Here is a 25,955-nt window from a genome sequence, read left to right on the forward strand (position 1 = left end):
GACGGTGGTCCCCAAAATACATGTCCATGTCCTGACCTCCAGAACGTGTGAGTGTGACCTCATCTGGTAAAAAAGCATCTCTGCAGATGTAAGTTAAAGGTCCCAAGATGGGATCATTCTCGACTATCTGGGTGGCCCCTACATCTTTGTAAAAGGCGCACAGAAGAGACACACAGAGAAGACGAGGCAGAGATTGGAATGACGCAGCCACAGGCCACGGCCACCCGAAGCCACCAGAAGCTGTAAGAGGCCAAGAAGTCTCCTCCCCTAGACCCTCCAGAGGGACCGTGGCGCTGCTGACACCTTGACTTGGAACTTCTGGCCTCCAGAGCTATGAGAGAGTCATGTCTGTTGTTTTTACCCCACAGGTTTGTGACAACTTGTGACGGCCACAACAGGCAACTAACCTAATGGCCACCCTCATTCTGAGTTCTTGACACACTTAAGGCACAATTCTAAAAAGGCGAGTAAAGAACTAAATAACAAAAGTTATCATAACTTAACACTCCGAAAGCGTTCGTTTTGAGGCGATAAAAGTCTCTAACAAGGACAGTCAGCAATGCAACCATCAGGTTAAATATAGACACAAAAGCCCAGACACCTGACTTCCAATTTGTGGATGGACCGAGCCCAAGTGTGTGGCTGAGCAGAGAGGCCCCGAGCGCCACATGTTTGCTTTGTGTTGGCCTCTGTAGGTGTCTGCGTGGGTGGGCTGGCCCCGGAGCACACTCAGGAAGTGGGGAGGGGGAGGCTCTAGAGCATGTACCTTGTTTTATATCACCATGAGCGTCTCTGCGGTGTTAGTCTGTGGTTTCCTGGCTGAGCTCCTTTGTCTCATGGTTCCAAGGACTGTTCTCCAGCACGGGAGGCCAGCCTCGTGCCATTCCACTGACTCTCCAGAGGAACCTTTCCTTTCGAAATGGCAACTTCCCGGGACAGGTAACCTCTCCCTCCCTTCCTTTTGCAACCTTGACCTCGAGGCCTTGCCCAACGATTGCTCCTCCAACCATGGGCAGCCGCTGGCCCTGTGTCTCTGTCAGCTCAGGTCGCTGTAACGAATTAAACAACGGACATTTATTCCTCGTAGTTCTGGAGTCTGGGAAGTCCAAGACGAAGGTGCAGTAGATTCGGTTCCTCTTTCCTGGCTTACAGGGGGACAGACGCCTTCTCCCTGTGTCTTTCCATGGCTGAGAGAGAGCGAGCACGCCCTCGTCTCTCTGCCTCTGCCTCTGGGACACTAATCCCATGCTGGGGGCCCCACCCTCTTCACCTCTCTGGACTCAATTACCTCCCAAAGTCCCTGCCTCCGAATGCCATCACATTGGGGGTTACGGCTTCAATACATGAATTTGGGAGCGGGGTTGGGGTGAGGTGGGGACACAAACATCCAGTCTGTTTATATTTATTTATCTATCTATTTTTTAGCCAAAGAAACTGGAATGTCACAACCATTCAGTCTGTGACACCCTGTGTCTGGTGAAGTCATAGATTTAAACTCAAAGTTACCTGGGCTGAGTGTCCGACAGGTATAGGAGAGTCTACGGCAGGGCCAAGGGTTTACAAAGCCAGAAATCTGCCTCTGGGGGATTTTCTGGAAGGGATTGGGTGGTGTGGAGGAGAGGGTGGCCTGGACAAGCAGGGGCAGAGCAGGCTGCACGTGGGAACTGGACTCTGTCTCCTCACGTGCCAGGCAAGCAACACCCCGTGGCCACCCGCAAGCTGGAGACCCGGCCGTGGGTGCAGGGACGCATCTGAGCCATCGGGAAGGGCACAGGTTTGCTTCAGTCTCTGTCCCCCACCCCGGGGATGTAAATGCGGATTCTGAGCGGGGTGATGCTTCAGGACAAAACAAAGATGAATCTTGAACACGGCTTTGCAGCCTGTAGAGACTGGCCGAGGGACAGGGTTCTGGGTGTGGGGGCCCCTTGGCATCTCTGCACCACACCACATCCCAGACAGATGCCTCCTTTTCTGCTTAATGCCGTCCTGGGCGAGGGACAGACGGCCCGACGATGAACAGAGACGGGCACAGGCAGAGGGAGGGAGCACCAGGGACGGCCGGGCAGTGCGCCAGGCAGGGACCATGTCATTTATCCTCCGAATCATGATCCTTTTGAGATTGGCAGGGGACACTGTTGAAAGCTATCCCTGAACAATGTGTAGAGTGGAACTGAGACAAACCAGGACACATGGTTTGGTAAGAAAAGAATGGAGAGGGAGAGAAAGAAGAGAGAACAACGAGCATCAGAGAGAGGCCCATGCGGGCACATCTGGGTGCTGCTCTGACAGTTGTTTTCCAAGTCACCTTAAACCCTTTCCCAGACAAACAAATTAGCACATTAGAGAAAAATATAACGATATAAGCCTCTGCTTGCTACAGAGATTCAGAGCTCCCCAACAAACACAAATATCAAAGAAAAGAGAAATGGAAAATCAGGAAGAGCGAAATGCATTTCTCATTTGGCACGTGGCTTGATTCTCTTCTACACCTGCCCCATTTCTGTTTGGTCCCAGACACAAGGGCCAGTGCTTGCTACACAGCTCCTCAAAGCATGGAGAAGTCACCGTGAGGCATCTCACTGGCACAGGAGGAAGCTGAGTATAAAGGCAAAAAGGTGAAATCAGCAAGCGTGCACGGAGTAACTGTGTGTTGGCCACGTGCTACCGCAGGGACAGAGCCAGGCGGCTCTCGATCACTTCCAATGGATCAGACACAGCTACGTGGGGGTGTCGGAATTCAGGAGTGTTCTTGTGGAAGGACATGTGCTTGGCAAATCTGAAAGGGCTGGCAGCATTTTGAGTACTGGGAGGATGGGGAAAGAAGATACGGCGCTGGAAGTACAAAAATCCATCCAAGGGCGAAGCCAAGTTGGGGGAGGAGTGTGTGAGAAGAGGTCAGGACACAGAGGGAGGGAAGGGACCGTGCCAGGAGAGTCTCTGGCAGGGAAGCAGGGCCTGGACCCCAACCGCTGGACACCCCCGACACTGTGCACAGCACAGCAAAGCTGGTGCTCGACATTAGAACAAGTCCTTCTGTTTGATGTGCTTTCACCTGCTGCTTCCTGTCAGAGCACGTGCCTGAGTTTCTAAAGGTTCATTCATTAGTGTGCGTCAATGTCAGTCTCGCTCTTGACTGGGAAGCCCGATGAAAGCAGGAAGGGCGCCTGTATTTTGGGGTGTGCTGATATCCCAGGGCAGGACAAGCGTGGTGCCACGCACACTGGGGCACCCCATGAACATTTATGGAAGGGACCATGGAATTATTCCAGACTCTTTCCCAAACGATCTCATCCACAGCCATGGCTTCAACCACCATCTAGAGACTGACCACGCTCAGCTGTCTCTGTCCGGCCTGGTCCTCCAGAGTCAGGCTTCTGACAGTCTACTCAACACTTCCACGTGAAAATGTTAAAGCATCTCAATGCCACTTGGCAGGTCCAAAACTGAATCTGTGAACTCCCCACTCCCCAACAAGCTTCCCCGCCAGTGTTTTTCATTTTAAAGAATGGGACCCTGTCCACTTGAACCAGGGCTGTCAGCCTCTTCCTCATTCCTGTATCTCCTGGCCAGCACCAGAGCCTTCCATTCCCATCTCCGAAATCCTCGGGACTACAATCCCTTCTCTGTGTTGACCACAGTGGTTAAGAGCGCAGGTTCTGGGGGTAGGGGTGCTTAGGTTTAAAAACAGGCTCCACCACTTACTGGCAATTTGCTTAATTCCTCTGTATTTAATTTCCTTATATATGAATGTGATAATAATAGTACTGGCTTCATGTGGTTCTTTGGGGAAGTCAAGATAATGCATATAATGTGCTTTCAGTGTCTTAGCTATTATCACCACCATCATCATCATCACCACTGCTACCATCATCACCATCACCATCATCATCACCATCATCATCACCATCACCATCATCATCTCCACCACCACTATCACCACCATCATCATCATCACCATCATCGTCTCCATGGCTACAATCCTAATTTAAGCTACTGTCATCTTCCATCTGGATCACTGCAATAGCCACCTAACATCTCCCCACATCCATTCTTACCTTCCTCCAATCTACTTTCCATCATGAAACTCAAGGGATCTTTAAAAAGTACATCCTCATGTCACTCATAGATTTAAATTATACCAGTGGCATCCCATAAGATATAGAGGGAAAAAAACAAAACAATGAACATGATCTAAATAGTCAACGTTAGGCAACTCTTAGCCTCATACTGCTACGTGCCTCCCCACTCCAGGACCTTCACAGATGCTGTTCCCTATGCAGGGAACACTGTTCCTCTTGTCTTCTCCTCTTTCCTTCTCTTCATGATCAAAACCTCTCTGAAATGTCAGTTACACTCACTGTTTCCATTCTTCAACCCCTGCACAGCGGCTTGTGTCCCCGTCTCTGCACTGTGCAGCCCGGTAGAGGGTTGTCCATGGCACCTGTTGCTACAGCCATGAACCTATTTCTAGCCTTATCTGATGTGACCTTTCTGAGCGTCTGACACTGCTAACCACTCTTTCCTTAAAGCTCTTTCTGCCTTTGTCTCCTCAGACTCTGTTCTTTGGGTTCTCTTCCTCTTTCTTTGACTAATTCTTCTTTTTCCTTCATTTGCTGCTTTCTCTATCGGCCCTTTAGAAGTTGTTTTCCCCAGGTTTCCTAATCGGAACTCCTTCTCTCTTGCCCTGCTCATCCTCCGTGGGGGAGCCCACCCATTCGTGTGGCATCCATTGCATAACGACTCCCAAATCCTTGTCTGTGGGTCCTTCCTCCCTCCTGAGCCGCAGACCCACGTTCCTCCATGGGGGTGTTTCACAAACACCTCAAACATAACAAATGGAAAGCTGAAATCTCAGAACACCCTCCCTTTCTCTGTTGGGATCTCAATGAATAGTACCAGGACTCATTTAGTGGCCCAGGCAAAAGCTTGAGTCATCCTGTCTCCTTCCTTTCTTTCTCTCCTTACATCTAGTTAATCACCAAACGCCTTTGACTCTGACGCACTCAGCCCTGTTGACTTATCTGTTTCTAATGCCACTCCCTCAGTGCAGGTCCTCATCATTTTCCTCCCACGCTGTGGCCACAGCTTCCCAACCCATCTTCCACTCTCTAGTCTTCAATCCTTGCACTGCGACCAGAATTTAAGGGGAAAAGTTCCCTAAATGATTTCCTGGAGAACTAGCAGTCCAACTTTTAAAAGAAGGCTTTCTTTAGGCAAATAAGAAACGGCTTACTTAAGAAAACATCACCTCTGTGGCCTTTACTGATTCACCAGCCTATTTAAGGTTAGGAGAAGTCTTGATGCATAAGTACCTGTTCAGAATTGTTCAACCATGCATTTTCCAAACTTCTTTGACTACAAAATCCCTTCTCCAGGGCACACTTTTTTTTAACATCTTGCAGAACACCATGTGCTGTTTTAAAACACAAATATAATCATCTTACTTATCTATTTGAATATAAGATAAGTGGGTACACATGAAAAGAAGACAATCTGAACTTGATTCTCTGGGTGGTTAGAGACGCTTGGCTATTCCTAAGTGGGTAATAACTTATTTCTCACCCAGTCAATAGCTTCCAGTTGTTGAGGCCCTACTGTGTGCTGGGTGAGCACAGGTATCCTCTCTAATCTTTACAAGGCTATGGGTGGGCATGATGCCCGAGTGAGGAGACTGAAGCCCAGATGGATGCAGCATTAGGTCCGAGGCCACGCCACCAATAAGGGTGGAGCAGCATTTGGCTGTAAGTCTGGGTGGTTTTAAAGCCACAGCTGTTTCTAACAAGCAGGTGACATTTTGCCTGCAGGAGACAGTGGAAGCAAGAAAATCCAGAGAGTTTGGACATAAATTCCTAGAAGGCAGTCCCTTCCTTCCTCTCTTCTCCACCCCAACTCCACAGTGCCCCAGCTGACATCGCAAATATGAGCAGCCATTCTTCTTAAAGCCGGGGTCTCACTGCCCGTTCTGTTGGCCTGTTCCCCCACAGACACCCGGCAGGACCCCACAACTCCAGGAATCTCTCTCCCCTGCCTAGAAACTATGCATTGTTCTCTAGTGTCTGCCCAACTCCAAATTTCTCAGCCTGATCTTCCAAGCCTTCCACTATCTGCCATTAACTTTCCTTTTTGATCTTGACTTGAGATATTTTTCTAAATATCATCCTTGTTCCGGTCAAACCAAACAACTCACTGTGAAGCAGCTTCCCTGCATCTGTTCACCCTGTTCCCTTTTCTTGGAAAGCCTCTTCCTGTCCACAGCGTTGCTGCTGTAGATACTACCCCTCCTTCAGGGCCCTTTTCCTTGCGAATTCCGTGCAGCAGATCCTAATCTGAACTAACCAGATGCTCTCTGTTTTTCAGCACAAAAGGGCAATGTGCTGCCCCTCAAACTTGGAAATCAGGTTAACTTCTGAAAACGCAACTGGTAAAACTCACAGTGGCTGGCATCAGCTATTTGCAAATATGATACATCCAAAGGAAGACACAAGAAGTGGATAGTTAGAAAGATATGAAAACACCCTCCTGGAAGAAGGTGGCTGGAGGACACAGTTACTCTCAGGACCCAATTGTGCCTTCATATCGGAAACCAGAGATGAACAAACACAACCCTAATCAAATCAATTACAGGAAGCAGAGAGAGTCAATGGAGCCAAGATGGTGACCTAATCAATGACATTCTATGCTGCTGTGTGCTGTAGCAGATGGAAGGCAGCTGGGGCACAGCAGCACCGATCAAAGGAGACAGCCACTGAATTTGGGGACACTGGCTTTTAGGACACAAGAAGGGTTGGCCATGAGATGGAGATAGCTCATCCTGCGTCCTCAGACCTGGTCAGTTTCCCCCAAAGTCCCTGCTTCCTTTGCTCAAATTACAAACCCACTAAGCAACCTTCTGAGAGCCAGTCTGGCTGTGGCTTACACCACTGCAAAGGGATACTCTGGGCAGAGAAAAATATGTCCTCGATGTGTCTACACAGGATGCTGGGAAGGTTTATGAGGTAATGTGTATAGAGAGATTGACCCAGGCTCCACCTGGTTCAATAAATGCAGGTGATTAAAATCAGTCAGCATGTTGGAACTCTGCTTTTGATGACAATTTTATGTACATTTGGTTAAGGTGAACTGGCTTTCTGGTGTCCAGGGGCCCTGATGCAAGTGGGTACCTGGACCTGCAAAACCAATTCCGTGGCCCTGGGTGAGATGAGCCGACTGAGCTGTGGCCTCAGGTGGGGCCTGGTCTCCCTCCCCTGGCTCAGGGCATTTCTAGCTCATTCTCAACCTCTAAATGCCCCACCAGCTCCCTCCTGTAAATGCCCAGCATGCAGGTCTCACACTGGTTTTGTTTTATTTTTAGTGCAATTGTTTGGTTTATATCTCATTCCAATCCCATCAGAGTGAAAGCTCTTTGAGGGTGGGAGCTTTTAAGTCCCTTGCAGAACTTGAAATGCCATAAATACTTAAATAGAAATGCAGTGGCTCAAAGGCCAAATGAGTGATCCGGGGCTCAAACACTTGTCCCCCAGGCTCCTGGCGGGGTGGGGGGGTGCAGCATGTGGAGAGGAGGCCTGATGCTGCCAGCTGAGCTCATCTTTCTGCTGTCCCCTCAGCCCCTCCACCCAGGGGCAGATATGGGAGGGACCGCTAGGCTGACCAGAGCTGCTCAGCTGCTTGGGAAGGAAAGAGGGGGACAGACACATGGATGGAGCAGACGCCCCCACACCTACCCGGATCTCCGTGTGCACCGTGCATTTGACCAGTTTGAAGTTCTTCCCGGGATTGAAGCTGTTGCTGTAGAAGCAGATCTTGAGGATGCGCACGTCTTCCTTTTCCACGTCTACCGGTACCACCACCATGGGCTCCGGGGGGCCTTCGGGCCGGCGTAACGTGCCCACCTTTACTCGGCTCAGGGGCTCGGACACCCCAGACATCCTCTCAGACAGCAGCTAGGGCCGGCACATCGCAGTCCTGCAGAGACAGCAAAGGGTCAGCCCTGAGGCAGACAGCACCCACCAAGCTCTGAGACTGATGCAAATAATAGATTGTCCCATTCCACCAAACTCCTCTTAAAGGCATCTGGTCATCTTAACTGGGGACACGGCAGCAGGAAGAAGCAGGTTGCAGAAACACCCAGGTATCAAATCCAGACTTCGTGTGAGCTCTCTCTGGGGGAAGCCCCCTCTGCCTGTCACAGTGCCCCCCTACACCGGTGCCTGGGCAAGGGGCCCCCACTTAGCAAAAGCAGCTGTGAGAGGAGGCAGCCACAGCATGGTTCCAGGCACAGTTGAGCAGAAAAGCAAAGAGCAAGACAGAGAAAACAGCAGGAAACGGGGACAAAGGGGAAAAGCAGAGAAGAAACAGAATTGGAGAAGGAACGGCCCCGAGGGAACTGGAACAGAGCAGGCAGGAAAGGGCCCAGGTGGAGGGTCAGGCTGTCAGCTGAGGGCTTTGTCTGCCCCCACCCTCAGCTGCCAGCCAGAGCATTCAGGGCAGGAGGCCTCAATCCCACAGAAGCTCATCATAGAGAGCATCGCTCATCACACGCCGGAGGATTCAGGAGGAGGAGAGCACTGTCCCAGGAGCCCAGCATGGAAGGTCATTCTGCAAGGTGGGAGGGGGCTGGGCTGGGCCCCTAGAAGACCCAGCCCAGTTCTGATGACAGCCTGCTTTGACACAGATGCGGCCTACAAGAATCCTACAGTTCACCCTGAATCCCAGCAAAACTGGTCTTGGCCTCTAGATCCAACACAGGGTTTATCTCCCACTGACCTAAAGCTGGAAGAGTCCCAAGGAAGCAATGGAAGTTCTAGCTCTAGACTGGTGCTGTCAACCTTGACTCCCCATCAGAATCACCTGGGAAGCTTCAGGAAACACTAAACCCCGGCCTTATCCTCAGAGAGTGCCATTGAATAGGTTTGTGCCGAGGTCTGGGCATGGCTATGCACGTTTCCTGGGAATTTTCTAACACTTGGCCTGGGTTGGAAACTACTGTTCTAGAATGAGCTTGAGTCTTATCTATCTTATAGAAAAGTATCCCCTTTCTAACATGCCTATGGCCTACAGGCATCTATTTGTATGAGCTAATTTGCAGGCAGGGGCCTTCATGTTGCAAAACAGGTGTCTGGAGAGGTAGGAAGTAGGGTGGCACATGGTGTCTGTGCCCAAGGACTAGATCCTACCTGCAATGGACCAACTGTTTGCTTCCTTCCCAAATTCATATGTTGAAATCCTAAACTCCAAGGTGATGGTATTCAGAGGTGGGGCCTTTGGCAGGTGAGTAGATCACAAGGGTGGAGCCCTCATGAGTGGGATTAGTGCCCTCTGATAAGGGACCCAAGAGAGCTTTGTCATCCTCTTCCTGCCACATGAGGACACAGTGAGGAATCTGCCATCCGAGACCCTGAAGAGGTCCCTCACCAGACCCCAACCATGCTAGCACCCTGATCTCGGACTTCTGAGATCTTTCAGTCTCCAGGACTATAAGAAATAGAGTTTTATTGTTCATGAGCCACTCCGGGCACCGTGTTATAGCAGCCTGAGCTGGGACAGGACCCGGAACTCAGGCACTGCCCGTGGAATCCAAAGGAACCACCTCCCTCAGGCCATCTGGAACCCTGGCGTCAGCAGTGTGGTCACATCACGCTGGTGGGAGCATGGACTCCGGGCTGGAAGGAAGAGCATCGGACCCACATCTGCAGTTTATCCCACGTGGCTCCCAGGCACCCACAATGAAGGGGATTAGGGTGCTGTCTGCAGCTTTGGGGGCACAAAGTGGTGTCCCCCCCAACCCAGGGCAGCACTGTCACCCAAAAGGTGCTGGCTCCAGGGAGCACGTGTGAGACACCCAGGGATCCCTGAAATGTCCTGGGGAAGAGTTCGAGAGGGAATAGGGAAGCAGGAATGATACAGCAGTGAAATTCAAGAGATCTGGCTGGTGAGACCTAGGGAAACTGCATTTTCACATATTACATGTGTCGTTGGCTGAAGAGGAGAGAGAGAGAGGGGGGAGAAGCTCTCCCCGAAAGGCAGACGTAGGATCAGGGATGGAGCAGGTGAGGGAGAGGCTTGCACTGAGGAAGGAGGCCAGGGCACAGCCTGGCAGGGGCGGGAACCTTCTGAATCCATGTTGCTGCAGTCGACGGTGTGGTGAGATGTGGTGCCTTTGAACGGGAGGAGTCAGGAGGATGGAGAAACTATAACAAGGATGTAGAGCAACAGGAACTCTCATTTCCTGCTAGTGGGAATGGAAGATGGCGCAGCTACTTTGGAAGACAGTCTGGTGGTTTCTTCCAAAGCTAAGCACACTCTTGCCAGACAATCCAGCCATCGTGCCCCTGGGCATTTACTCAAAGGAGTTGAAAACTTATGTCCACACAAAACCTGCAGCGTCACCCATCATTGCCAAAACATGGAGCCAACCAAGATGTCCTTCAGCAGGTGAAGGGATAAATGAATTGTGGTACCTCCCAGGCAATGGAACATTACTCAGCACTAAAAAGAAATGGGCGATCCAGCCATGAAAGGACATGGAGGGACCTTGAATGCATGTTACCAAGGAGCCACTCTGAGAAGCCTACGTGTCGTAGGGCTCCATCTACATAACATTCTGGAAAAGATCAAATGACAGAGACAGTAAAAAGATCGGTGGTTGCCCGAGGTCAGGAGGGAGGGCGGGATGAATAGGGGCACAGAGGATGTTTCAGAGAGTGACACTACTGCATGTGACACTGGAATGGTGCACACATGCCATTATGCCTTTGCCAAAACTCAGTACAACATCAGTACAACATCAACACTGATCCCTGCTGTAAACTGTGGTCGCTGGTGATAAGGATGTGTCAAGGTGGCTTCATCAAGGGGAACAAATATACCACTTGGCAAGGGGTGTTGACGGTGGGGGAGGCTGTGCCTGAGTGTGGGCAGGGGGCAGATGGGGACTGTCTGTACTTTCCACTCAATTCCGTTATGAACCTAAAGCTGCTCTAAAAAATAAAGTCCATTAAGAAAAAAAAAAGTGACAATGTGAAACCACAACCCGATAGCTGCTCCTCCTCCCCAAGCCTGACTGGGCAGAGTCCAGCCCACCCCGGAGCAGCCCCCACCCTGGCCTTGGCCAAAGAGAAAGATTCATTCTCTACGTCTGGCCGAGCGCAGCCTGTCCAGACTGATGAGCCAGCCGTCACCAGCGTGCCTGCAGGACCTGGTTTCTGATCCTCGACAGAGCCCTCTGGCCCTTTGTTCAGGAGCCATCAATGGTAGTGGCCAACCTGGCTCAGGTAGAAATGTCTCAGCAAAGTCATTTCGGCCCCCTTCAGCCTGATGCAAGTCCCTCAGTTCTGCCTTTAGCCCTTTGCAGCCGTCACCTCTGATGTGGAGATTTGTTCCCAAAATAGTTACACCTGAAAAACTGAAAAAGACTCACCAGTGCTATGCACAACAGTCGTGGGAGGTGGGCAGGGATGGTGATGCCCATTTCAGAGATAGGAAAACACATGCAGGAGGGTGTATGTGCTTTGGCCAAGGGTTTGTGCCTGTGACGTAGCAAACTTAGATCCCAAGGCAGGTTTTAATCCAAGTCCACAATTTTCCCCATTTCCTCAGCTGCCTTGGAAGAAGGTGGTATTTCCCCAAGGGTGGCACAAACTCTATAGAAGAACAAATGTGTCGACCCGGCATTGAATGTCCCTAGTCCATGAAGAATCCTAGAATGTCCCTAGTCCAAGAAGTCCATGAAGAGCCCCTCCTGGCTTAGAGAGCATCACCCTTCCTGTGCCCGGTCCTGGAAGGACTCGAAACTAGAACCTAGATGTGGTCAAAAGGCCCAGGTCAGAGAGGGAGCCCACATCTCTACTGACACTTGGCAACTTCCCCAAGGGCACCCGAAACTCCGCTCTAGACATACAGATCTGGCATGAGCTCTCCAACCTCTCTGACTCGGAGTAACTGAAGGGTGCTGGGGAAGGAAGGCCTCCGCCTCCCGCCGGCAGGGTTTCGGGAGATCATTCTCCGCAATGCCACGCCGTCTTCCCTCACGCTCCCTCTGCCCGTGTTCTGGTCTCAGCTCGTCTAACCTCGCATGCACAAGTAACTTAACCTTTCCCGGCCTTATTTTCCTCGCTTATAAAATGGGGATGATGCTGTCTACCCTGTTTTCCTGACAGAAGTGTTGTGAGGATGAAGTGAGACAACCTAAGTGAAAGTTTACCATAAGCAATAAGGCAGGATGCACATGGAAGGCTCTCTCCTTGTGGTTACTACTTGTTTATTTTGCAAAATCTCATCTGACTACCCATGTTCCCCATATCTTGTTCCTCCTGCCAGTAGGTCTCCAGAACAACAACAAAAAAAAGTTCCGATTTGCAGCCTTTGCCAATTTCTGTGGTGTAAATATTCCAACCTAGGCTGATTTCAAGGTGCCAACGTATGTCACTGGACGCTGAGTTTGGAAGAGATGAGAACAATCTGCTGACTCCAGCTCCCATACCTGACAACAGAGCTTGCCTATTCCTCCAAATTTTGCCTGGTTATTTGAATTTCTCATCAGTAGCTTGTCACTGACCTCTGATGATCACTAAATCCTCAGCCACTCAACTTGTGAGCCGAAAGCCCTGCCCCTTTCTCCAGACCTCCTTCCTGGCTCTCTGAGCCCTGGCGACTGCTTCTCCCTGCATCCTGGTCTGCCCCAGACCCTCAAGAGGAGTCAGAGGAGACTACGTCCCGTGGTACTAGCAAAAACCCTGGCTCTGAGCCATCCTGGGCTCCAGCTTGCCTGGCAGCCCCCAGATCTGCCAAAGTCAAAGTCAAAGAAAAACAAACACAAGGAAACGGGCTCAAATTAAAACAGGAAAAGTTTTGATTGGCTATAAGAACTTCTTGGCCAAAACTTGAAAAGGGTACTAGAGGAGGCTGGACAATCTCTGAGTCCCTGAGGTCTGCAGGAAGAAAATAAATGATGTTCTTCCTGATTGGCAAGACATTTACCTGCCTGAAGGAGGGGGAACCGAGGCAGAATTCAAGTCCCTTTCAGATGCCCCAGGTTTTAACTATACACATGTGCTCCTGGCATGGGGAAGACGCGAGGGTTACAGGGATCGACATCCCAGGAAAGCACAATTCTTGCCCCAGGAGATGCTGTAGGGTCACGTTACATTTACCGTGTTCAATAAGAAGCTTGGCCCCTTGGAGAAACACACACAAGAGGGCACTTTGGGAGTCCCAAGGGTAACATGCATCGACTGGAGGATTGAAAGTCCTGCCCTTGATTCGAGGGAGCGTGGAAGGGAGGACCACGAGTCAGAGGTGGCGTGATGTCGGGGAGAAGGCACACACGTTTGACGCATTGAAACCTGGGTTGAGACCCGTGTCCCCAGGGCTGCCATTCTATACCACTGGGGCGTTTCTCACAATGGGCTTTGGAGGGAGCTGCACTGTGGCCCCAAGGCTCAGCCATGTGCCTGTTGTGTGACCTCTGTAGGCCTCAGTTTCCTCTCTTGGGACGTGAGGCTAATGTTACTCATCCTGCAGAATTTTCTGAGGAATCAGAGGTTACTTCCGTAAACTCCCTGGCACATGGTTTTTTTTTTTTTAATGCCTGTGATTTGGCAGAAGAAAGAATTGGAAACCGAATACCAAGCTCCATTTGAAAAAGCTAAACTGGCCTCGTAAGTGCAGGACCAGGAGGCCGTGGCAGCCCCTTCTGCCCGTGGTGCTGGGAGCTGCCTTTCCAGCAAGACCCACCTGCCCACCTGGAAAGATGCCCATCCCTGCCCAGCTCGGGCACAGGCCCACTGTCTGTCCTGACAGCACCACAGACCTGTGCTCCGTGGAAGGAGGGCTCGCAGGGGACAAAGTGCCAGCCCTTGGCACCTAGCAGAAGTCAGAGTGTCACGAGACGCATACTTTATTTCCACTCTGTCTCTGAGTCACTTCCCCGGTTGTTTCCACATCAACAAAATGGGGAACGCAGGCCTTTCCTATTGCAAAGGCTTGCTGAGTGCAGCCACTCAGCTAATTGGCAATGACCTTGCAGTCTCAGGGAGCCATGCCTGTGTTTCTGGGCAGGGCTGGGCCCTGCTGGCTCCAGGCAGCGCCGCCCTTTCCCCAGCCCAGCCCCCGCAGGCGCATTCCGCCTGCTCCAACGCCAGCATTTGGTTAACACCTTCCCTCCTCTCCAACCTTCCCTCCCCATTACCTCGCAAAGGAAGGAACCTGCAAGGTGGTGATTATCGCCAGCTATGATTCAATGTAATTCAAAAAGCATTTGTTGAGACTCCACCACGCTTTCAGCTTTCCACCTCCGCACCCATTAACCGCCCGGAGTTGTTCTGTTGCCGGCTCTTGCCAGCCCTGAGGCCGGCTAAGGGGGGCTGGCTCGCAGGGGGCAGGAGGGGAGCAGCGGGACGCTTACCCTGTCCTTTCCTATTAAGGGAACCCCTGCTCCTTGCACTAGTTCAAGGCCTTTGATCCCTGAAGCTGGCTCTGCTCTTCTCTGATGCTTCAAAAAAATCACACTCACTGCGCACCTTAATTGCCAATTCATCAATGGCTTTTGGCTGACCTGTCTTCCTTCCTTCCTTCTCTACTTCCTTCCCTCCCTCCCTCGCTTCCTTCCCTCCTCTCTTTCCCTCTCTCCTTCCTGTGCTTGACAGCCACACCAGACCCTGGAGCTGTGAAGACAAACAGAAGAGGGAAGAACGTCCCCATCCAACAGAGACTCATAGGCCAGTAAAGAGGAAAAAGAGAAAAAACCAAATCAAAACACACAAAAACCAGCCACCCCATGATATGGGCTCGAATGGGGCTCTAAGCATGAGAACAGAGCGTCACAGAAGAGGACATGCCCGCTGGGTCTCAGGACCCCAGGACAAAGCGACCCAGCGAGATCAGGGAGACAGGACACAGGGCTGGTGAAGGGGTTGGGCTTGGGGTCGTCGGGAAATGTGATTAGGAGGAGGTAACCTGCTAAGTAATTTGAACTTCAGCCTGTGGAAGAGCAGAGATTCATTTTCAAAACATAAATCTGGCACGAGGGTGACCCAGGAGGCAGCAGGGGCACTTAGGACAGGAGCCTGGTGTGCCTGTGTTTAGCCACCGCAAGCCAGGCAGAGGATGCCGTGTGGTTTGTAGCGTTTGCTGATTCCTTTGGGGTAGAATATTTCCACTGGCTGATTTGAAGCTGCCGGCGTGAGCACAGCACTGGGGAGAAACGGCTCCATCGGCTCCTGAGATTGGCTCCCGCACACCACCGCCCGGACCGCGAGAGACCCCGGGCGAGAAGGACAGATCCCGGGTCCCTGGCCTTCAGCCCGCCTCGGACCCTTCATGTCCCCTTGGTTTCCGCAGTGGCATCACCAGCCAGCACTTCAAGACAGCGAGGCACGTGGAAGCACAGAATTTCACAGTGCGCCCTCCCTCCAAGGAGCCTTCCTCTCCAATCCCCCGAAAGTGGGAGTTTTCCAAACCACACTCTGTCGTCTTTAAAACCCCAAACTAAATTCTCTCCTCTGATTTCTCCCCTTCCAATCATGATCTCGGCTTTTTCCTTTTCTCCCAACCTCCAGCTCCTGCAAACCTCATCTCCCTCCCCGAGTGGGTTACAGAGTTGGTTGTCGAGCAGGAGAATTTGGCACAAGGATGAATCAATGCTTCAGTGGGTGCCTGGCTGAGCTCATCCCCATTTTCTCGAGAGGTTAATGAGGAGGCCACGTGACAGGCAGGTGAATGCGCAGCTGGTCACACTCCTGACGATCCAGGGTCCGTGTTGCCCTGGAGGGCTGACTGTCGTTGAATTGTCCCCGTTCACACCTTCTAACTGGGTCCGAAGGAGTCTGTGGTCATCCCATTAGAAGCACCAAGTTGAGCACAGGCTTGAGAAAGGTTATGATTTTAAGAGCCAATCAAAAACATTTTGGAAAGCCTCACAGGCTGGCAAGACATGCCAAGTTTAACAAAATGTAACTTGTGAAGTAGGATACGTGTGATGTTCTTCACGTACATTTACAAAAAAAAAAAGCAAAACCAACAACCAGTCTTCCCCAGTCTGAGATGACGAAGATGTGGTTTAGCAACAGCATGAATTAAAAAATAGGATTTGGACAAACTGTAAACTCACTGTTAGTCACTAGGATGTGGCTGCCAAGAAAAGTTATTGCAGTGTTAGGGTTACTAGAAAACCCCTAAAAGAAGGCTGGTGATTTCCCCCTGGCCTCTGCACGCGCGTGACCACACGTGAGCCATGCAAGCTGAGGGCCCTGGGGTTTGAGAGGCCGTGTTCCAGGGCAAAGGCATTCAGAGCCCTGGGATCTTGGGGACCGTGTCACATGGCACAGACCCTTCAAACTAAAGGCAGAAGCGAGTCCTGGGAAGGCAGGGTGGATGTCTGGTTTCAAATGGTTGTAGGGCTACCCTGTCTAAGATGGATCCAGCTCCTTCATCTGAGTCAAGGTTAAAAAAAAAATGCAACAGACAGAGGGAAGGAGGGAAGAGGATCTTTACATTTTCATGCCACACTGAACATCCCTTTATAGTGTTTACACACTTGCTACCTCACTGGTATCTCCCAAGGCAGACATCTCTCCCATTTTGAGGGTGAGGACAAGGGACAGAGTGGCTTGCCTAGGTCCCGTATCTTAAGTGGCAGAGGCAGGACCAGATCTCAGATTTCCCATCTTAACCTAACAAACACAATACACAGCCCAAGTCCCATCACTGAGCCCCTGACTCTGAGCCCTGTCTCCACATATCAAGCCTATATTCGCGCCAAAGAGAACAGTCCAGATGAACATGCATTTCTGATGTGGCCCCCAGAATTCTGCTCACACAAAAACTTTTCACACATAAACTCATTAGCTTCTAGCCGTGAAGCACTGAAACGAATGCAGGCTTTTGAAATACTAACATGCGTATAATGATAGATAGGTAAGATTTTGTTAAAGTGTATTTTATGATACATTTAATAAACAGAAAAAAATAGTGATAAAAAGAAAACTTAAGTGCCTTTTTTTAATCAGAAAGTATAAACCCAGGCCTAACGGTACATCTCTTACTACCTTAAAAACAACAAAAACATCTTCTTGAACAAACGTCTCCACCTGTCAACTCCCCAATCTGCCACTCTTTGCAAATCCAGTCTACACCAAAAACTTGTTTTATGTCAACAGATTGGAAAACCATTAAACATGATGATGCCCCCACCTGTAGACTGTAGCATTCGGCTTTCATTTTAATGCGAATTGGACAAAACAGAAATTTAGATGCCCCTTCAAGCAAATGGGATGCCACCTGTGCGTGAAAAGACTTGGGAAATGAAAAATAGATGGGAAAAATTCTCAGCCATTAAAAATGCTAATAAAAACAATGGCAAGGAAACACTACAAACTTACTAAACAAGCCAAGTTACCTAGAGAAAAAAAAATAACAGAATCTTATGTTCATAGACTTGAGATGAAACTGGTATAATTGCCAGTTAGCTCGGAACTGGTTTTCTGAAGCAAGCCAGTCAAACATAAAATAACTCACATGTGCTGATCTCGTTGCCCAACTTTGGGAAACGCACCTCACGTATCTTAAGGCAAGGGGTGTGGATCATTTGCACAAAGATGTTCATGGCTGTACTATTTATAAGGGTGAATTAATGAGAGTCAAAACCAAATGCTCGGGGGAAATCAGTATCAATAATGATACACTATGATAAAAATATAAGGAGGAGAGTGTAAGGAAAGATTTATATAAAAATGTTAAGTGACAGTGAATGGAATTTACATACTGATTAGAACTATTTAATACAAAAAAAACACATCTACATTCAGAATTACATGCAGCTGAAGATCTTAAGCTCTACTGGTTGTAACACTGTCATATTGGTTAAATATGTTTTAAAAGTATGTGAAGTCTATTCCACGCGGATGAAAGCCTGTGAGTCTGCCTCAAGCTCCTTCTCTAACACGGGCTTATGTCCTGTGCTCTGCACGTGGCCCGCAGGAACTTGCCAATCTTCTCACCACAAAGCCAGATGAAGGAGCAAAGAGGGCCCTGAAATTCATCTGGATTTCTGGGTCCTCTCCAAAATCAGGATTGGGGTAAATAGGATAGGGAGATAGTTCAATGAAACTTGGCAAGAGAAGCCTGGGACTACAGAAAGTCATCCTCCACTCTGACGGTCTTCCAAGGGCCCAGAGTGTCTGGCTCTGCCTTGGGGTTCTTTGCCACTCTGTGACCTTGGTTGTCTCTCCAGTTCTGGGACCTTGAGCACACATCCTCTTCCTCCACCCCTCCATACCTGTCATTTCTGAGAAATAACAGCAGGTAACACCGAGCGCTTCCCTAGCCCAACCCTGGGCCACCGCTTCCCGTGCACGACAAGCCCATTCCATTCTAACAACAACCCAGAGGTGGGTACTGTACCCCCATCTCATGGATGCGGCAACTGAGGCTAGGCAAAGTCACTTCCCACAGATCACACAGCACGTAGAGGGCAGAAGTGCGATTCCAGTGCAGTCGGAAAGGCTCCAGGTATGGGCTCTTTACTGCCACACCCAGCAGTAATGAAGACTCTGGCAGTAGCCCAGTGTACAGGCTGCCCACCAAGGTGGGTGCATCCCATTGATAGCCCCAGGGTGATGTCCCTGGGGCTCTGGATTCTAATGGTAAAAAAAGTTACCATTAGACCAGAAACAGAACCTCAACCAGAACTTGGTCCTATGGGTTCTTTGCCCTGTCTATATGCACGTTGGCATCATTAGGATATATACTGTAAATAACTCCCAAGCCTTAACCCCACCTGCTGAATGGAGATCTCCTGGCATGGGGCCCAGCTCCTCTGTATTTTTAAATAACATCCCAAGTAATTCTTAAAATTTTTTTTAACTAAAATTGTATATATTTAAGGTGTACAGCATGATGTTTTGATATACATATATCATAAGCTGATTATTATTCAACATATAAAAATCAGTAATGTTTCTATACACCAATAACAAACTAGCTAAAAGAGAAACTAAAAAAGCAATCCCATTTACATTAGCTACAAAAAGTAATAAAATACCTAGGAATAAATTTAACCAAGGAGGTGAAAGATTCTACATTGAAAACTACAAAACACTGATGAAAGAAATAGAAGAGGACACACAAAAAGTGGAAAGACATTCCATGTTCATGGATTGCCAGAATTAAAATGTCCAAATGACCATACTATCCAAAGCAATCTACAGATTCAGTGTAATCCCTATTAAAATATCAATGACATTCTTCACAGAAATATTAAAAAAAGACTCTAAAATTTGTATGGAACCACAAAAGACCACAAATAGTTAAAGCAACCCTGAGCAGAAAGACCAAAGCTGGAGGCATCACAGTACCTGACTTCAAAATATGCTACTAAGCTGTATTAACCAAAACATCAAGGTACTGGTACAAAAACAGACACACAGGCCAATGGAGCAGAATACAGAACCCAGAAATAAATCCATGTATTTACAGATAGCTGATTTTCAACAAAGATGTCAAGAACATACATTGGGGAATTTACAGTCTCTTCAATAAATGGTTCTGTGAAAACTAGATATCCATATTCAGAAGAATGAAACTAGACCCCTATCTCTCACCATACATAAAAATCAACTCAAAAAATGGATCAAATGTAAGACCCAAAACTATAAAACCACTAGAAGAAAATATGGAGGAAATGCTTCAGGACATTTTGTCTGGGCATAGATTTTACAGGTAGGACTTCAAAAGCACAGGCAATAAAAGCAAAAATAGACAAATGAGATTTTATCAAACTAAAAGCTTCAGCACAGCAAAGGAAACAATCAACTGAGTGGAGGGAAAACCTGTAGAATGGGAGAAAAAATTTCCCAACTATTCATCTGACAAGAAACTAATATCCAGAATATATGAAGAACTCAAACAACTAAATATCAATAATAATAAAAATTTGATGAAAAAATGGACAAAGGCTCTGAAAAAAAAAACATTTCTCAAGAGAAGACACACAAATGGCCAATGCATAAATGTAAAAATGTTCAACATCAGTAATCATCAAAGACAGGCAAATCAAAACTACAATGAGATATCATCTCACCCCAGTTAGAATGGCTATTACCAGAAAGACAAAAAGCAATAAATGCTGGTGAGGATGCTGAGAAAAGAAAACTTTTATATACTGTTGGGGGGAATGTAAATTAATGCAGCCATTATGGAGAACAGTATGGAGGTTCCTCAGAAAACTAAAAATAGAACTACCATATGATCCAGTAATCCCACTACTGGGTATTTATCCAAAGGAGAGGAAATCAGTATATTGAAGAGATATCTGTACCCTCATGTTTACCGCAGCACTGTTCACCATAGTGAAGATATGGAATCAACCTAAGTGTCCATCAACAGATGAATGGATAGATAAAATGTGGTCTATATACACAATGGAATATTATTCCGCCATAAAACAGAATGAAATCCGTCATTCATGGCAGCCTGGATGAGCTTGGAGGACATGATGTCAAATGAAGTAAGTCAGGCATGGACAGATAAATACAGCATGTTCTCATATGCGCAAGATAAAAAAAGTGGAGCTCATGGAAGTAGAGAAAATTGTGGTTATTAGAGTCTGGGAAAGGAAGGGAGGAGGGGAGGGGAGATAGGGAGAAGATAGTTAATGGTTACAAAATTACAGCTGGATGGGAGGAATGAGGTCTAATGTTCTACAGCACTGTAGGGTGACTACAGTCAACAATAATTTATTGTATATTTTCAAATAGTTGGAAGAGAAGATTTTGAATGTTTCCAACACAAAGAATTGAGAAATGTTTGAGGTGATAAATATGCCAATTACCCTGATATGATCATTACCTAGTGTATACCTGTATTGAAATATCACTCTGCACCCCATAAATACCTATAGTTATTATGTGTCAATTTTAAAAATTACTAAAGCTAAAAAAGATCTACTCTCTTAGCAAATTTCAAGTCTATAATACAGTATGATTAACTACAGTCCTTGTGCAGCACATTAGATCTCTAGGACTTAGTCATTCTACATAAAAGAGACTTTGTCCCCTTTGAACAACATCTCCCCATTTCCCCACCCCCAACATCTCAGGTGACTCTGACACCCACCCAGGGAGGGTGAAGAGATGCTGGCTTGGTCCTTAACTCACATGAGAACTGAGAGACTAAATTGTGAAGCCTCTCAGCTGGGACGCTCTTCCCCCAATTCCCTGGCTATTGGCCTCTCTACCAGGGTGGAGTTCGAGAAATGTTCAGCATAGCGGCGGATCCCAGGGAGCCACAATTCTTAAATGCAGGCCCTTCCTGGATGTCTCTGAGCCTCTTATTTCAGAATATAGTAGTGGTTTCTGTTTTTACTTTCTCGTTGTTACCCAAGCCCTTTATTGGGAAATGGGTAGAAAGAAGAAATGGGTGGCTTCCATTATGCAAAGGTCAGAAAATCTGGGGGAACTTTGGTCTTTAAAAATTCCAGCCACGATGGTTCCAAAGTAGGGAAACCCTGAACCCAGTGGCAAGAAACTCCCCAACGGATAGCTCTTCCCTGGCAGTCTTCCCAAGCACTACTCAAACTGTAGCAGGAGTTTTTTCCCCCGGTTGAAAAAAAAAAAAAAAAATTAAATACAAAGGGGAAACCCAACTGAAAATTTCCTGAGCATGAAAGGTAACAAAATTACTGTTATCTTCTTAAAAGAGCCAGGGAAGAAAAAGGTCTCATGGACCCAAAGTCAGAAATTTAAACTTAGAGGCACCCTAGGTAGCCAAAGCTGGGCAGGGAAAGAAAGGACCGTTAGAGTCCTCTGCAAAACAGAATTCGGGTAGCAAGGCCCTGAGAACGGGAGTTTATGGACAGAAAACTCAGCGACATGCCATCAAAACATCGACCACAAAAAGGAATGGGTTTCCCCTAAGGTGCTGGTCTCACCCGGGTACAGAGACTCACTCACGAATTAATTCTTGTCTGTCCTAAAAAGTAATTAATAGGGAGACGCCTTAGGCATAGTAAGGTTATAGAAAAACTCCAAAAATTCTATGCATATTTCCCACACAAATGTGCTCCCATGGTTACCACCGAGTTGTGCACTGAGGGGAAAATAGAGAAATTAACACAGTTGTAGTGGAGAGGAAATGAAGTTTTCCCTTTTAATGTCAGCTTGGTTTCGATGATAACTATTTCTAAAGAATCACTTTGGCTACCTCTTTAGATATGTTAGACTCAACCTAAAAAGAATCAGGATCCTACGACCTACTTCCAGCCCCCGAGCACGGATGGTTCCTTGGCAGCCACGGTAGGAAGCGGGTAGTCCGAATCCTGGGTTTTATTTCTATAAAAATCATGAATCCAGCTACCCCCATGTCGGATATGCGTCTATGTTTGGCATAACGGTCTGCGGGCCCTTTCTTCCTTTAGCTCTTTGTTCATTGAGGTTTCTGAAGCACACAGGAAGTCAGAAAAAAGAACAGCAACCTACTTCACAGCTTCACTTCACCGCAGACAAGGCGGGCAGGAGGGGGAGAGAAGGAAGGGGGCCGGGTGCTGGTCGCCCCAACTCCACTGGGGGGGGACAGCGAGCCGGATGGGTGGGAGGGAAGTGTGGGGGTCAAGTCTACACCCCAGTTTTCATGAGCACCAGAAGGAACCAAGTTCTACTCCTCTCCTATCGACTGAGAATTTTCTGGTTACCTTATACACACACACACACACACACACAATCACAATCACCAAAGTTGTAAGGTTTTACATTCTTTGAGAGACATCTCACTTAAATCCCAGGAAGATACACAGATAACTTGGTCAAGTCACCTCATCTGTTTGACCTCAGTTTCCCTCATCTAAAAAGTGAGGGGCTGTAGTGAGAGGAATGCTTTTCCATCAACGTCTGGAGTGTGACTATGTCAGTTTAAAGTCATAGCCCAGTTCCTGTAGTGGTTTAATTTCTCACTGTTTGGCTGAAAACGCTTCAACATTTGCAGAACCCCCCAAAACACCTCACACCTGGGATTCCTTTAAGCCGGTGTTAAAGCCACTAGACTAAGGCAGGTGCATCCCAGAGCGCCCTCTCGAATCCCAAATTCTGGGAGCTGAAATCTTTAGCTGCAAGGAGAGACCTGGGCTGTTCAGGGAGATAGGAGAGAGCTGAGCAAACAATGTGAGGGAGAGGAAGGTGGTTAGGAAGGAAAGGAAAAGATAGAAAATATAAGATACTGAGATCCTGACAAAGGCAAAAACATCAACTAAGATTGTAAACTCATCTTGGTGGGAACCAGAGCTGAAGGGAATTACAGATGATTTGTTTTTACTTCCTTTATTTTACAGATGAAGAAACTGAAGCCAGAGATTTTAAGTGACTTCTCAAAGACACAGGCTGAAGTCTCGCTTGCAGGGGACACAGAAGGGTCCCCCTGGTGGGGCACAACCACAGGACTAAGGAACCTGAGCATTCGCCACCGGGTCCCTCTTCCCAGAGTAAAGCCTTGGTGGGAGCCAGCGTCCTGGTGACCCCTTACAGACTGGCTGTGCACACGACACCAGGTACAGAGTTAAGCAGAGGAGGAGGTCTATGTTTTCCAGAACCTTCTCCACCTGACACCTGCCCTGCCCCCTGTAGACTGCACTCGTGGGAGAGGCTTCTTCCAGCCTGAGCCAATGGGCTCACCTGTCCAGAAATGGCGTCTACATTTTAATGGCGGCCTTCAGTAAAAATGCCCTTCCCTCACCCTTGCAGGGAACTGGCTCTGCTTTCCCTCCTGTCTCTGGACGTGGTGTTCGTGCCTCATGGGGAGGAGGCACTCAGAAAGGGTTAAGATCACACTCTGTAGGTGACAGAAGCAGGGCTAGAGCTGAGACCTCCCCGTGGTGGCCAAAGGAAGTCCAGGGGGTCAAAGCTCCTCTCACACTGGGCGTGGCGTAAGGACATTTTTAGGAGTCTGTCCTGGCCTAGACACATCATCCGGGCCAAATCCTGAACCTCAGCGTGCCCACCCACAAAAGTCGGGCATGTTAACACTATGTTTCTGAGAACTGTTTCCGAAGATTAATGAAAATAATGTATATAATGTACCTAGTAAACGACAAATCTCTAACGCCAAGTGTTGGTCATGACCACGGATTGTCCAAATTTCTCTGGTTCCTTCAAGCATCTGCCTATTTCAATGACAGGGACCCATTTTGTCAAAAATAACCCACCCATTCCATTTCTGGGCCAATTTCGGTACTGAAGAGGTCTCGATGCATTAAAGGGGTTTTTCTACGATTTCTACCTGCAGGGCGAGCTCTGCCTCTGGAGCTGCCAGGTGCGGTCACGCCGTCGCCACTCCCACTTTGCACAGCCAGCCTCTGGTGCTCAACACAGGACTGTGGGGGCACATGAGGCTTTGGGGGTGTTCCTAGATCATTACACACCAGGATTCCTGCTGCTCAGACACGTTTTAGTCTCAACCTTGAGAAGCCCATAGGAATCAGTTTGGATGAGATCTGCTGATACCAGTGATGGCCACTGGAAGCCTCCAAAGACCTGTCTGCCTCCCAGGAGGCCAGGGCACCGGGTGGCGGGGGACAGCCAAGCCTGTACTGATACGCCTGGACCCGCTCCGTAGCTCCCTGCTCTCTGGGTCCAGATCTTGGGTCCTGAGGATTTTATACCTGAATGGGCTTTGAGGGTCATGTGCCCCTGGACCCTCTCCCTCGGCCTTGCAGCCCACACCTGTGGCTCCTGTCCCACGCTCAGGCCACTCTGAACTCTGGTCTCTGCTCCTCCTTGAGCTGAGGTGGCAACTCCAAGCTCCTTGGTCCCCACAGCACGGGCTGAGCAGACTAACCTCCCACTCTGAAGTTCTATTCTCGGCTGTCAACGCTGCCATCATTTGTCAAGTGCCTAATTGCATGGCTGTGTGCCAGCGGAGGGGATGAAGGCTCCAGAACACAGGTGGCCCCACTGGCTGCCACAGCCCACGCCCTTTTGGGAACAAACAGGTCGCATGGGCAGAATGCTAAACCAGATTCCAGTGGACGCCGTGCACCTCTGACCTCCAGCTGGGGGAGGAAGAAGGGGCCACCGTGGGAGAGGCACGAGGGGCAGGGGAAAGAACATGGCCCCAGCCCTTCGCTACCTAGTAGCTCATGACCTTGAGACGGTCAATCTGAGCGTTGTGGGATTTAGCATTGGAAAGGGTCTTGGAGATCATCCAGGCCGGGGGTTTCTAGAACCTAGGGTTTCCCCAAGGGGAATCATTAGAAATACAGATGCCAGAGAGGGAAAACCAGCTTCCCAAGTCCGACACTTGATTCAGGCCACATCTGGGACCGGATGGAGGTCTCCTAGGTCTCCTCATCCAGGCCGTATCCCAGCTCTCAGAGCTTAGGTTCTGAGTTCCCTATGTGTCCAGGACAGAGCAGGGGGAGCTGGGATGGCAGGGACTGTGTGACTGTCCCCAACTCCACACTGCCCCGGGAACCCCCAAGGCTGCCAGCGAGGCACTGCTGAGCCCATGCAGATTCTCGCAGATGAAGATGACGTGCCTGTGCCGCCAGCCCCTTCCAACCCCACAGTGTGGCAGGAAAGCACTGAGCTCCAGCCCCGCTCTGCAATGCACTGTGTTCTCATTGGTTCACCTCTCTGGGCTCAGGTCCCCTCTGTTGGAAGAGGGAGTAAGGCTGGACTCTCAGGTCCTTCCCAGCTCAATGTGCTATTGGACTTACAGCACTTCAAGGCCGGAAGGAAACACAGACATCACCCAGTGTTTCCCTCCTGCACACCTGGAGAAACTGATCCCCTCAGCTGGCAGGGCACGTGGGCAGGGCCTTGTAGTAACCACGTCTTTTAGTTCCTATGTTCAGTGTTGTGACATATGGGGCCTTGCTGACCCTAGCGGGACAGCCTCTCCCAGGGCGATTCCTGACAGGTGCTTTTCATATGCAAACCCACCCAAGCACGGCCCACCCCAACCCCCTCCTCTAT

General features: G+C 49.0%; 1 protein-coding gene across 1 annotated transcript in view; it reads right to left on the minus strand.

Moving 5' to 3' along the window:
• Nucleotides 1–25,955, minus strand: part of PTK2B (protein tyrosine kinase 2 beta) — a 109,675-nt gene that overhangs the window by 43,690 nt on the left and 40,030 nt on the right. The window contains exon 2 of the mRNA XM_069484837.1: nt 7,722–7,962. Coding sequence (XP_069340938.1) covers nt 7,722–7,925 — 204 coding nt within the window. The 5' untranslated portion in view covers nt 7,926–7,962. The remainder of the gene's footprint in view (nt 1–7,721; nt 7,963–25,955) is intronic.

Source organism: Eulemur rufifrons, chromosome 12, assembly GCF_041146395.1.
Source record: "Eulemur rufifrons isolate Redbay chromosome 12, OSU_ERuf_1, whole genome shotgun sequence".
In the NCBI taxonomy this organism is placed as follows: Eukaryota; Metazoa; Chordata; class Mammalia; order Primates; family Lemuridae; genus Eulemur; species Eulemur rufifrons.